At 36.4% G+C, this 12,112-nt stretch overlaps 1 protein-coding gene across 2 annotated transcripts in view; it reads left to right on the forward strand.

Moving 5' to 3' along the window:
- The window catches only part of LOC113225927, a 175,713-nt gene that overhangs the window by 125,463 nt on the left and 38,138 nt on the right, over positions 1 to 12,112 (forward strand). For both annotated transcript variants that reach the window (XM_026458398.1, XM_026458397.1), the window contains exon 6: positions 1,772 to 1,953. In XM_026458398.1, coding sequence (XP_026314183.1) covers positions 1,772 to 1,953 — 182 coding nt within the window. The remainder of the gene's footprint in view (positions 1 to 1,771; positions 1,954 to 12,112) is intronic.

Here is a 12,112-nt window from a genome sequence, read left to right on the forward strand (position 1 = left end):
GGTACCGTAGTTGTTTCGGATTTCCATAACACAAGTGCGTTACGTACTTTGCGATCAGAACAACGTATGTGATGTTGTCTAATATAATTATATAAATGAAGATACTTAGTGGTTGGTACTTGGATTTATTCTGTCTGAAACATTGACTTACAATTGTATGGACGTCGGGTCCGCGCTAAAAAGTGTCCGCACTTGTAAGGCGCTAAAATCGTATACAGAGCGCCACACTCCGCTTTAGTCTTCAATTGTTCGACAGACAGCGCGATACTGCGATGACATTACAATTTAAATTTCGAATAGGTTGACTTGGGACATTTTTTTCATGGTTTTTGTATTAGACCCGTCGTCCATTTATTTGTAAGTCAATGGTCTGAAATTAAAATGTGATTCACTTATATAATGTGAAGGTGTGAAAGAGTGTGAGTATAGCACAACTCACGCTACAATGCCTTATTACAAGTATTCACCAGAATCAATACTCGAAAACGGCTGCGTCAAAGTATGTTGTCAAAGACAGATCTGGCGCACGTCAAAATATACTTGGCATTTAAAATCCAAAATTTGTTTTTTAGGACATGAGAAAGGTGAATTTCTAAAATAAATGGTCTAAATAATAAATAATACGAGTCGTACGCTATATGCGTGTTTTAGGCCGATTAATTGCACGCTTGGACTGTACTAGAGTTTTTGTTCAATTTACACAAAAATGTTACCTGGACGTATAATTTCAAACGTGATAAAATTACACTAATTCCACATACACCATACATAGTTTAGTGCGTTCGTGAACCACTAGATGGCGCTAGGATCAAGTTAAATCACGCTATCGGTTTGTATTACGGAGTAGTATTAGAGCTTCATAGATTTTGTAAACGGGATTCGACAAATATTATGGCGACGTTCAGTTGAATTTTGAAAGTGACTCAAAGTAGAAATACTTTTGGGCCATCTTTATTACTAAATACATTTGCGTGAGTGCATGATTTTGCTCTAAATATCTATAACTGATGTAGAAGAAGGTTACGTCGTTTAATTTCTTTTAGTTTATCGAAGATCGGAAGAAATACTATTTTAAACGCTATTTTCTTTCAAAAAAATAAGGTAAACAATGGCTCCTGTCTGTGCATAAGTCGAGTAGCAATTGGTCGGTGGTTAAATCCACTAGCAACACTAAACAAATACAATTTTAGAACATTTTCTGTTTTTAATTACTATTTTTTTTACAATTTTTTTTTTCAATTTCTTTACATTTTATGTACATATAGTGCTACACAGACAGCCTCTATTAATTGCTTGGTGTTTTATATACACTCCGCTAGCCGGTATGATGCAGCAAGCGAATAGCTTCATGGTGAAGCCTTTTTTTTTTTCTTTTTTTTTTTCATGGTGAGGCCTGAAAATCAGCAATGCTGTCTTCATACTTTTTGTTACTGTTATTTTATTTTAATTGTTCGCTTATGTGTGTTAGTGCGTTTTGTGGATTAATGTCTTTTTATTTATTATTATTTATTTATTAGGCCATACAAAATCTGAATAGTAACGTCATTGCTATACAACATATCAAAAAATTGAATCTCTAACGACACGTAGTATTGAAATATCACAGCATAAGTAAACACTACACACGCATACCAATAGCCGCACAAGAAAAAGTTATTTTGGAACAAAAGTTGTTGTTTATTATATGAATAATCCTGGGAGGTTGTTAGTATTTAACAACTAACCCTGTGTAAATTGTCATTGTATCAAATTCTTATTCTCTATTTCACAGGTTTCCCACAAAGGTCTGAAAATCATCCAAAATGTAACGGCAAAAGGCAAACAGCAGACGATAAAGCACTTCATCCCTCACGGCAGCATCACCAGTGCTGTGGTGCAAGGCGACGTGGTCGCCTGCGTTCTTCTGCTATACAATCCTCTAACCGGCTGTCCCGTCCATGTCCATGCTTACCGGTGAGTTAAAATAAAACAATAAATCAACTGAAATTTTAATCGATTATCCAGTTTTAGTTTTCGCAATTGTTTTTTACAAATTAGGAATGAAACTGTTTTTCAAAGCAGCGCAGATAGCCATAGACCGAATTTAACCGGGTACCAAAATGGCCTATGGTTCTTATAATGAAAAATTGAGACTCATTTTGGATTAATTTTGAAATTACAAGGTTAGTTACCAATGATAAGTAATTTAAATAGTAATTATGATGGAAATGAAACTGCTTTTCGCGTATATTCTTTCTATAATCTAAATCGCGTATATTCTTTTTTTCAAACAAACCAACGTTTCGGGCCTTAAGGTAAAGCAAAAAATGTGATATAAATTTTCAAAGTATAACGCACACACTCAACATAGCCCCGCACTACGGAAACCCTGTGTCGCGGGTGCCATGGACACACACATAGACAACCACAAATTACACCCAAACTCAAGAGAGAAATAAATGTAAGCCATACAAACATTTCTCCCGGCCCGGGAATCGAACCTGGGACCTCTGCGTGGCAGTCCGGCATGGTAACCGTTCGGCCACGGAGGCAGTTAATAAAAGTATAGAATTAAACATATGCAATAGTTACATAATACGATAGTTTTCAAATCTAATTCGCGGCTTACGGAAACAAGCGAATATAATTGGTCGTAGTTAAGCAAAAAGGATCTAATCCACAATGTTATTAAAAAATTCATTATATGTACCAAACGGTTCCTAAAGTCTAACCTCTTAGATTAGCAAAAAAATCCAACATATAAACATAAATGAATATCTCTCGAGTTACATGACATTTAAGTTTTGACAATAAAACAAGAGTGAGAAACATTTTTAAACTTCAAACAGTCATATCGTCCGTCATCACGTCCAATTGGACATAGTTATGCAAATTAGAACCAACCCACAAATTGTCGCTTTCGAGATAATTAGATTTTTGTAAAAACAGTGTGAAGGAATAAATAGGTAAGTTATTTGATTTTAATATCAACCTTAATATAAACCTTTTAAGGTACACTTTTAATTGATTATATGAGTAATAAGTACTATCACGATGTTCTAGCACCGACTTACACATGTTTTCAAGAAGCCGGTTAATTAATAGTACATTGTGTATTAAGGACTTTAAATAAGAAATTATTAAGGCGCGTCGGTTGGAAGCCTAAAGCCGAAGGCTGAAGGCTTTATTAACTCGAATTTTGTATTTTTTTACCGTCCATGATGCATGCAATGTTTTTCATCATATTTGCGAGGAAATAAATACAATGTTTACTTCTAGTATGAATAAACACAACAATTACGGGTTTTGCAAATGGCGGGTGTTTTGTATTTTTTCTCAACACATGGCCAGTTAGCTATTCTTCCATAGATAATAGAACTCGAACTGAGATGTTGTAAAAAGCAAAGACGAATACAGCCATGATGGATAGTAAAAAAAAATCAATTTATACACACAAAATAATTGAAATCAATTTTAAGAAATTCTTAACAATAAGTATTTAAGTAGTATGTGGCTGAATTGCAATTAAATTTCTATTTAGATAACATTCTAAGCGATTGTTTTAATTTTGAACTTCAGTAACCTCCTTGCTTGAACTTGAACCTGACCTATGTAAGGAAGTACGTCGTGCTACACATTAAAAAAAGTTCCTTACCGACAGTAGCTGTAATGATAAGAAAAAAGGCCCGAGGATTTTATTTGGGGCATTATACTCAAGTTAGCCACCATGTAAACGTACTATTTACGTGCAAGTGTGATGAAAAATATATAATTTCACTGCGTAACTTCAACCTAATATTAATGTGCTATTTAAACTTTGTCAGTGAAAAAGACGTTAGCTTGTGTCAAGTCGCCTCGACCGCGGTTAGCAATGTCCTTTTCGCTCTTATTGCCCAGACATGAAACTTTTCTTACCAGTACAGGCTGATTCTTCGTCAATAAATGTGGTAATACCTTAATATATTAGAGCGAAATAGGTTAACAATGCAATCGTCAATTTCCGTAAAACTCGAATAGCTCCGATGTTTGGATTTTCAAAAATAGAACTCACGTTCGTGTGCAAAATGAACATTTTAAATCATTCGTTTCCACATTTGAAATTCGCTACGGCTAATTACGCTTTTTGGTTGCGACCAAATCTATTCACAATACAGAAGACTTAAATGCAAAAATAATTTCGCAAAGCATTGCCTGTTACGCTTTAGCATTGTAGTGTTAGGAAAAATGTTGAATGATGACCTGACAGTTGACATTTGCGCTGAACCTTTGTGCCGTCTAAATGTCATGATAAGCCACTATCAAGAGAACAATCAATACCACATGTTTCAATTTTGCGTAATTAAATTCATCTTATTACTTTGGAAGTACTTTTAATGACTACAGACATTTCGCCTGTATGTACGATATTATAGATATTAATGATTTACTTAAATTTGTCACCGTGAGCTTTTCGGTGATGAAAAGCTGCATGTTGAAGAAGTTTCACAACAGTCGGAATGCGCGTGAAGTCCTGAACCCGCCATTGGGCCAGCGGGGACTGAGAGAAGACCCGTGCCATGCAGTGGGACTTACAAATGGGTTAATAATGATGACGCTTGACTATAACCAATATAAATAAATAGTTTTACCAAATCCAACCAACAAACACGAAACATTCAAAACAGAAATCGAACAAAAACAAGATTGTTTTGCCACTGTTAGCAATCTTGCTCTACGTTACCGACAGCCACGGTTATGCCATCAAGCAATTTTTATAGTCCAAATATGTAAGTTAAGCACGATTCACTTCCATTGAAACATTCTGAAACTTCTCACAGCACTCCAATAAACAAAGGAGCCCCTTGGCATTTACTCGAATGCATGATGCAACTTATGCACTCGTGCTAAGGTGCATCTTCAATGCATTTCGTAAGGCCGTTTGATTTGCGTAAAACATTCCATTTTCATGGGAATCTGAGTTGTGAGTTGAATTTTAAATGTAATGTTCGGTTTTTATTACGTACTTGCTTACATTTTCTTTGTTTCATTGTTCATTTATCCTATTTTATTTTATTAATAGAGTATTTTAAACATGCGCCATTATCGACCATTTTATCATCACCATCAAGTGACACGGCAGCTATATGCTTATAAACTACATCTTAAAACGTTAAGTGTCGTTTATTTAAGAGACGATTTGGCAATTACATAAGATTTCTGACCCCAAAGCTCCCACAACCCACTGCAAGGTATAAACATCTTCTTTATTGCGCCAATTTTCAAATGTCTGGTGTACCATCTGGCTGAGGCGACTGAAAAGGTCAGTCGCCTCAGCCCCTATGCTGTGACTGCTTTGGTCCATCGTCCATCTTTTCATCTAGCCTACGGGCTCTTAACCTTTTCCTAGTCCTGGACTCCTCTCAAAATTTCAAAGAGCCCACGGACCCCTTCCGAAAAGATGCAGAAGAAGAAGTAAGTCACGCGCACAATATTTATTTACTCACAAGATAATTTATACCAATTTTTATATTAATGCATTATGTTGTGTAGGCTTGTGGACCTTAGTGTTCATTATACGACACCTCAGTGGTTCATGGACCACGAGTTAAGAAACCCTGGTTTAGCTTAATTATCTCACGTTTGTCTCACGTCAAAACATGATAAATTGATTATGACATCTGCAAACGATCCCATAAAGATATCTCGGTGCAAGCTCGTGCCGAAATCGCTCTGTAACCTCCATGCTAAAAGGCAAAAGTAAGTCATCAATACCCCAAACCGACCTTGGTAATCCAAAAAGTATTAATAATTTAATAGCATAGAACCACTAGCGATATAAAGCATCGTCGCAACGGTATCGCAACCGGTTGACATATCACGTTGCTCAGGTCGCGTTTCTGAGCGGTGGATGACTCGCGGGGTATTTGTGACAAGGCCTAACGCATATTGTAATGCTTCCTGTGAAGATGGATTTATGATACTAGTGTTGTACATTATGTGCTTATTTATTTCTTGGATTTATTTATTAATAGCACAAAAGGACGAGCCTTAAGCCTTGCTTAACATATTAGCAAAGTTATACAAATGAGAAAGGTTGACAGCATATTGGACATCCTACCGGGTGACCCAACTTCTCGGAAGGACTGAGTTTGAGCACGGATTGTAACGTTTTTTTTTATATTACTAAGTGACCGGACAAACAAGTCGTCGGAAATACACGTCTATCCATAACAGTTGCAGTGCCACTCAGAGCTTTAGTTTAATATAAAATAATACTAGACTCAACGTGGGTAGATATGTATGTATGTGTCTGGTTAATTTTAAAATGCAAATATCTATTTCCACACCATCAAATAAAAACACCAGGATAACATCAAACATGTAGAAGTTATTTAGCAACAAGCGCATTCCCTCCGAGGCAATTGCACTTAGATTGCGAATTAAAAACTCGCCAACCAGGTTCTAAGTCTAATGGGTGCAAAAAGACTTAAACGGCACGCTTGCTGCCAATAAGTTAGCTAGGACTCAGATTGTCAAACTGTAGTTATAAGATAAATCGCACCCTAGATGTAAGCCAATATCTGCAAAATTACAACTTTTCAGGAGAGAGTTTAAAAAGTTCTCTTTTTTGAAATTAGTGGATTTTTTTATATTAAGGCGGGTCACCGAAGGAGACGCGGATAAACTGTTTTGCTAGATCAAATGGTTTAGGTATTTGCTATGAAATAACTGTTTTACAAAAATATGTGAGTCACCTAAGGATATTGTCTAAATAATGTGCTAATGCGTTACACGATAGCATGTACTTCATTTAATCATATAACATCTTGAAAACAGGCTAAAATAAATGCCTAAATCGAATTATGTAGGAATAAAATATCTAACTTTGTACAAAAAAATTTTATTGGAAATATATCTCTTTAGTATTACACAGAACCTGCTAAATTTTAGTTTTCGACTGAAGTTTTATAGTTACTAAATTCACATGTATCCCAAAATTTGCTAATTGTCCAGTGGATTAACGACGCGCCGCACCTCCTGCTGCCCCATCAGTCGCCATCGGGCGCTTGTCGACGTCGGATCTGTGTTAAATTTGTCCGCCTGTTCTTATTTTATTCATATTGACTTACACTGCGCGGATTCACGTCCTAACCCCAAATCAGCCCATTGTCGGAGGCTTCATCTGGTGCACAAAAGACTAGCCTTGGATGAGCGCCCCCTGTTGCAAGTACAGCACCCCCCCTATTGTCCATATGGCTACCTGAGCTGTTGGCTCGCTAACCTCCCATTGTGTATTGCACAACTAGCGGTTACCACCGCTGACCCTAAGGTCTACTACCAAATCTTCATTTCGATAGCGGAGCTGTCAGTGGTCAGTGAATTTAGCTGTGTCAGTATAGGAAAGGGCCATACTGCTGTCAAACGATCGCCAGAGCGTTGTTAGTTAATTACTGCAGGATGTACCGTGTATAGGTGAGATTGACAGTAAAAGCTTACTTTGTGGTCCGCTCCCTACATCCCACGTTGCAATATTACCTCACCGTTAAACAAAGTAGCATTTTATGAAACAAAATTGCCCAAGAGGTTATATTGTAGATGGAATATGTAGCCTTGCGTTATTAAAACAAGCTGTCACCTATCCAACACTTTGAGTACCACTATAGAGTTAGAAGGAACCAACCTGTCCTAGGCTATCATCTTTAACAACTATACAGGCACACCATGTACGGAGGCTGGCCGTTTGATTAGCCCCTTTACTTGCACGCGTAAAAAATATGGAGAATCGGGATGTGGTGTATTCGTAGATACGGAGATTAGTTCCTCTATGAGCAGGAGCACGCCACTGATATTTTTTCCTCGTTCAATAGGTGCGGGTGAATGTGCAGTAATCTTTACATGGACAGACCAGGGTGAGAACAAAATGCGGAACACTAAAAATGCAATTCCCTAGAGTTTCTTTCTTGATCTTCTCAGGGAGGTTAGCGTAGTGAACGAGCAGTAGCTTAAAAAATGACGTTTTCCAGTGTTAAAATTTTATCTATGGAATAAATTATTATTTGACTTTGACTTTGATCTTAGAGTTACTTTTTAACCGACTTTAAAAAAGGAGGAGATTCTCAATGCGACTGTATGTTTTTTTATGTATGTTACGCGATAACTATGGCATTTGTGAACCGATTTTAATGATTCTTTTTTCGTTGGAAAGAGAGTACCACAGATGTGGTCCCATTTAAATTTGTAGAAAATATTTCACGTCTAAGGGTGGCAAACTAGGGGATGAATGACTTTTGAGGTTTTTTTAGTTCTCTATACTGAGATTATATACAGGCTTATTATGATGTTATGTAAGCGACGTGATAACTCTTAACAGTTGCAATGCCAGTCAAACGTTTAAATCGCAAAGGCCTGGGGCACTGTAGTATAGACAGTCTATATAAATATACGCATAGCATAGATACTCATCGCTTGGTTAACAATTAAGTTTATGTTTTTTTAATTGTGTTATTTACTCATATTCTGGAGATCAAACAATAAACATGTCTCTCTAGATCAACGTATTTCACTCCATCATCTACGTCCATCCATTTTAATAACATGAGATCACTATCACTGCGCCTGGTCTCAAACTAGGAAATTCCCTGTAATATAAGTACCAGAGCCATGGAACTCACTCTGAGGCACTAGCACTGACTACCCACACCAGGCTTAGTTGAGTTATATTACCAAATAGGTCCTACAGGGAATCGAACCTGAGAAGTCTCAGGTTCGAAATCATCTTACAGTCTATACCACCATAAATCTTAAGTTAGACGTACTTCATTATAAATATTTCTAATTTAGTAACTTTCAAAAACTTTGTAGGAATATCGAAACAATGCTATATTTACTTTCAAATTCTCTACAAAGAAAATACATCGACGTCTAAATAACTAACTTTAGTTGTTTATTTCCCTGTCACAATATTGCAGGCGACCAGAAGAAAACAAAATATCCATGGATATTTTGTGCAAAAAAAAAGCACCCAGTGCACATCGGCTATCGAGTTACATTCGAATTTCTATCGTCTTTTGTATTTAAGATCAGCAGAGTGACCTTTGTTCCACATTGTATGTCATTTAGGACTGTGAAAGTTAGAGAAACTTTAAAGAATTTCTAACTAATTGTGAATAAATAGTTTAGAATTTTATAATATAGACGCGCGTTCGGAATCTTCGTCAGCATTTTAATTTTCTTATTCTATAACGTATGCGCTTCAGTTAACTGTGACCATGAGACTTGTAAAGAATGCGAAACGTGAAAAAAAAAATGTTCGCGATCTGAAAGGAATAGTTTAATTTCCAATTATCATCATCAACCAATTTTTAAAAACCCACTACTGGTCTTTTTTATTATAACAAGAGAAAGGACGAACAAGTCGTGCGCCTGGTGTTAAGCGACAAGCATGTGCACAGCAGTTGCAGCGCCACTCAAAGCTTCAAATTGCAAAGATCTGAGGGACACTGCCACTGCGCCTGTCACCCTGAGACATAAGTTGACATATCCAACATGCTCTAATTTCAACAACACCCTTACCCTTCAAAAGCTCATATTACTGCTTGGCCACAGAAGTGGGTAAATTGACAGCACTTCCCTGGACAAACTCTTTCACAAGGAGCTCTACTGCTTCTCAGGCACGTGTTCAGGTGACTTCACACGTTTTCCAAGGGTTTTGAAACTTCTTCGACGTGCAGTTTTCATCACGAAGTTTTCCTTCGCCTAATTAATTCTATATCCGAATAAGAGTAAATTCCGACCAACTCAGAGGCGCGAGCCCGGTTCGAACCCATGGCCTCTGCTTGATAGGCGGTGGGTCAAACCATTAGGTTTCCAGGGCTTTTCATTTATGTACCTATGTATACTAGCAATCGCAAAAACCTAAGAACTCGTATATATCGACACTGGAAATGAAAACTTTTAACGTGCATTTTGGATAATATTACAAAAGAGCGATTTAAAGTAATTTTTTTAAGAAAAAAATCATGGTCTTTGTATTAATAATTGTAAGAAACTAGTGTAGTAATTTCACAAAATAAAATTAATATCAATTCAATAAAAAATTCAAATACAGTGAATAGCAACATCTCTCGCTAGGGCTGGTAGCTGTAAAGGTATCCAGCTGGGTGATAAAACTTTCATAGATTTGTCATAGATGGCGCTACGACTAAAAAGTCGTTGAAAAACCAAATAGAAAGACATAACAACAAACACATAGAAAATTCGTGAGGTCCGCTGGTTCGTTCCGTGGCTTAGTTAATATAGCGTCTGGCACGGTATGCTAGAAGACGTCGGTTCGAATCCGGCCAGATCGAACGAATTTTTTTTGAGTGATTTTTGTTGAGATCTTTATATTAATAATTGTAAAAAATCATAACTCAAATTTTATTTCTTATATGGAAAAGCTGAAACTTTCTAGTTTTCCGTATAACCAATAAAATTGTTTTGTTTTTAAAAAAAGTACTATAAATCGCACTCCTCTAACATTTTCCAAAATGCACGTTAGACTTTTTTACGATATAATATGAAAGTCCTCAAATCGTAAACAAGCCATATTAGTGCAAATACAAGGTAACTGTTGTACACTATTGATGTATTCTCTCATCTGTTTGCCATTTCCATCATCAGATCACCTCTACGTTACGATAACATTTTATTTGTATTGGAATGAAGTCTATGTGCCAAGTTTTATTGAAATTTAACAACCTGAAAAACCTGATTCATCCTCTAATTTGCCACCTCGCGTTTACGCACTGCATATGATGGGTATTCGTTCCGAATTAGTAATGAAAGAGACTCAGTCCTTTAAGAAGTTTTATAACGACTCGACTCCATTTTACAGGACTCGACTCTAAAATTAAGACGGGGGTTCGAGATTTTATTAATAAGACTCATTCGTTTTACTAAAAGACTCAAAAGACTTAAACGACTTGAAAGACATAAACGACTCGAGTAGTTTGCAAAAGACTTGTACCTACTTTATGTCTGATTAAACCCAAAGTTTATAAATAAAAATGACGTAAGTAGTATGTAGTGAATAATCACGTTTATTTACTTATAATAAAAATCGTAAAATAAATACCTTGTGGGTAGAAATAAAATCACGTCATACGGCTTATGACTCGCGACTCCCGAAGCTATGAGGCGCCAGTCCGTTTAGTCGTTTTAGTCCTATAAGTCTTTTAAGCTTCCTTCCTTCCTAGGGTTAAAAGTCTTCGACTCGAATTAGTCTTCAATTTTAGTCTTATGACTCAAGACTTGAGGGTTAAAAGACTAGACTAGTTGTGAGGCGTTGAAAATTAGTCGAGGTTTTTTAAAAGGCTTTAAAAGACTGAGTCTCTTTCATCACTATTCCGAATCCGAGACTATACAAATCTAGAAAACTCGGACCCACTTCGAATGTCGCTTGTGCACTAAGTCCCATTCGAATCCAAGAAAATACGAATATCGCTTGTATACCTAGAGATAAATTGATCCCTGTGACGTTTCGGACCATCATTTTTCGAATTCGAAACGGATACGAATTGGACGTATTGCGCAAGCGCTCTTAGATTTAAAAATTAGAATGGAACCACTACCGAGGTACCCTCTTTCCAATAAAAAAAGATTCGCCGAATTTCGCCCACAAATGTCGGAGTAATTGCGTTAATTACACATACAAAAAATACAAAAAATTACAAACCGTACCGTACAAAAAATAGGTACACTCCAATTGAGAACCTCATCCTTTTTTGAGGTCATTTTAAAATGATTTTGTCTGTGATATTTGTGAATCGAGCATGCTATTGTGACAATTAATACTTGCAAGTATTCATTTACTAGCTGATATTTGAGTGTAAACTTTTTGATAGGTTATTCCACAACATTCAAATGTTTAAAAAAAGATATTCGCAAAACTTTCACCTTTGATTTCTTCGCCAGCCAGTACGAAAAACGCTAGCAGCGCGATTTGTAGTTAACAATGAAACACGTTTGGGTGCCAAAAACGGATTGAATGGTCTTTTAACTAGGCGATAATGAAATAATTAAAAAATTTTGTTCTTTTATAAATTTTCTTTGCAAATAATAAATTGGAGTGACGACGACTTCATTTTCGGGTTTTGCTTTTTTAGTTTTCTAC

The sequence above is a fragment of the Hyposmocoma kahamanoa genome, unplaced genomic scaffold (assembly GCF_003589595.1).
Source record: "Hyposmocoma kahamanoa isolate Upper Pololo Valley unplaced genomic scaffold, ASM358959v1 180, whole genome shotgun sequence".
NCBI classification, from domain to species: domain Eukaryota; kingdom Metazoa; phylum Arthropoda; class Insecta; order Lepidoptera; family Cosmopterigidae; genus Hyposmocoma; species Hyposmocoma kahamanoa.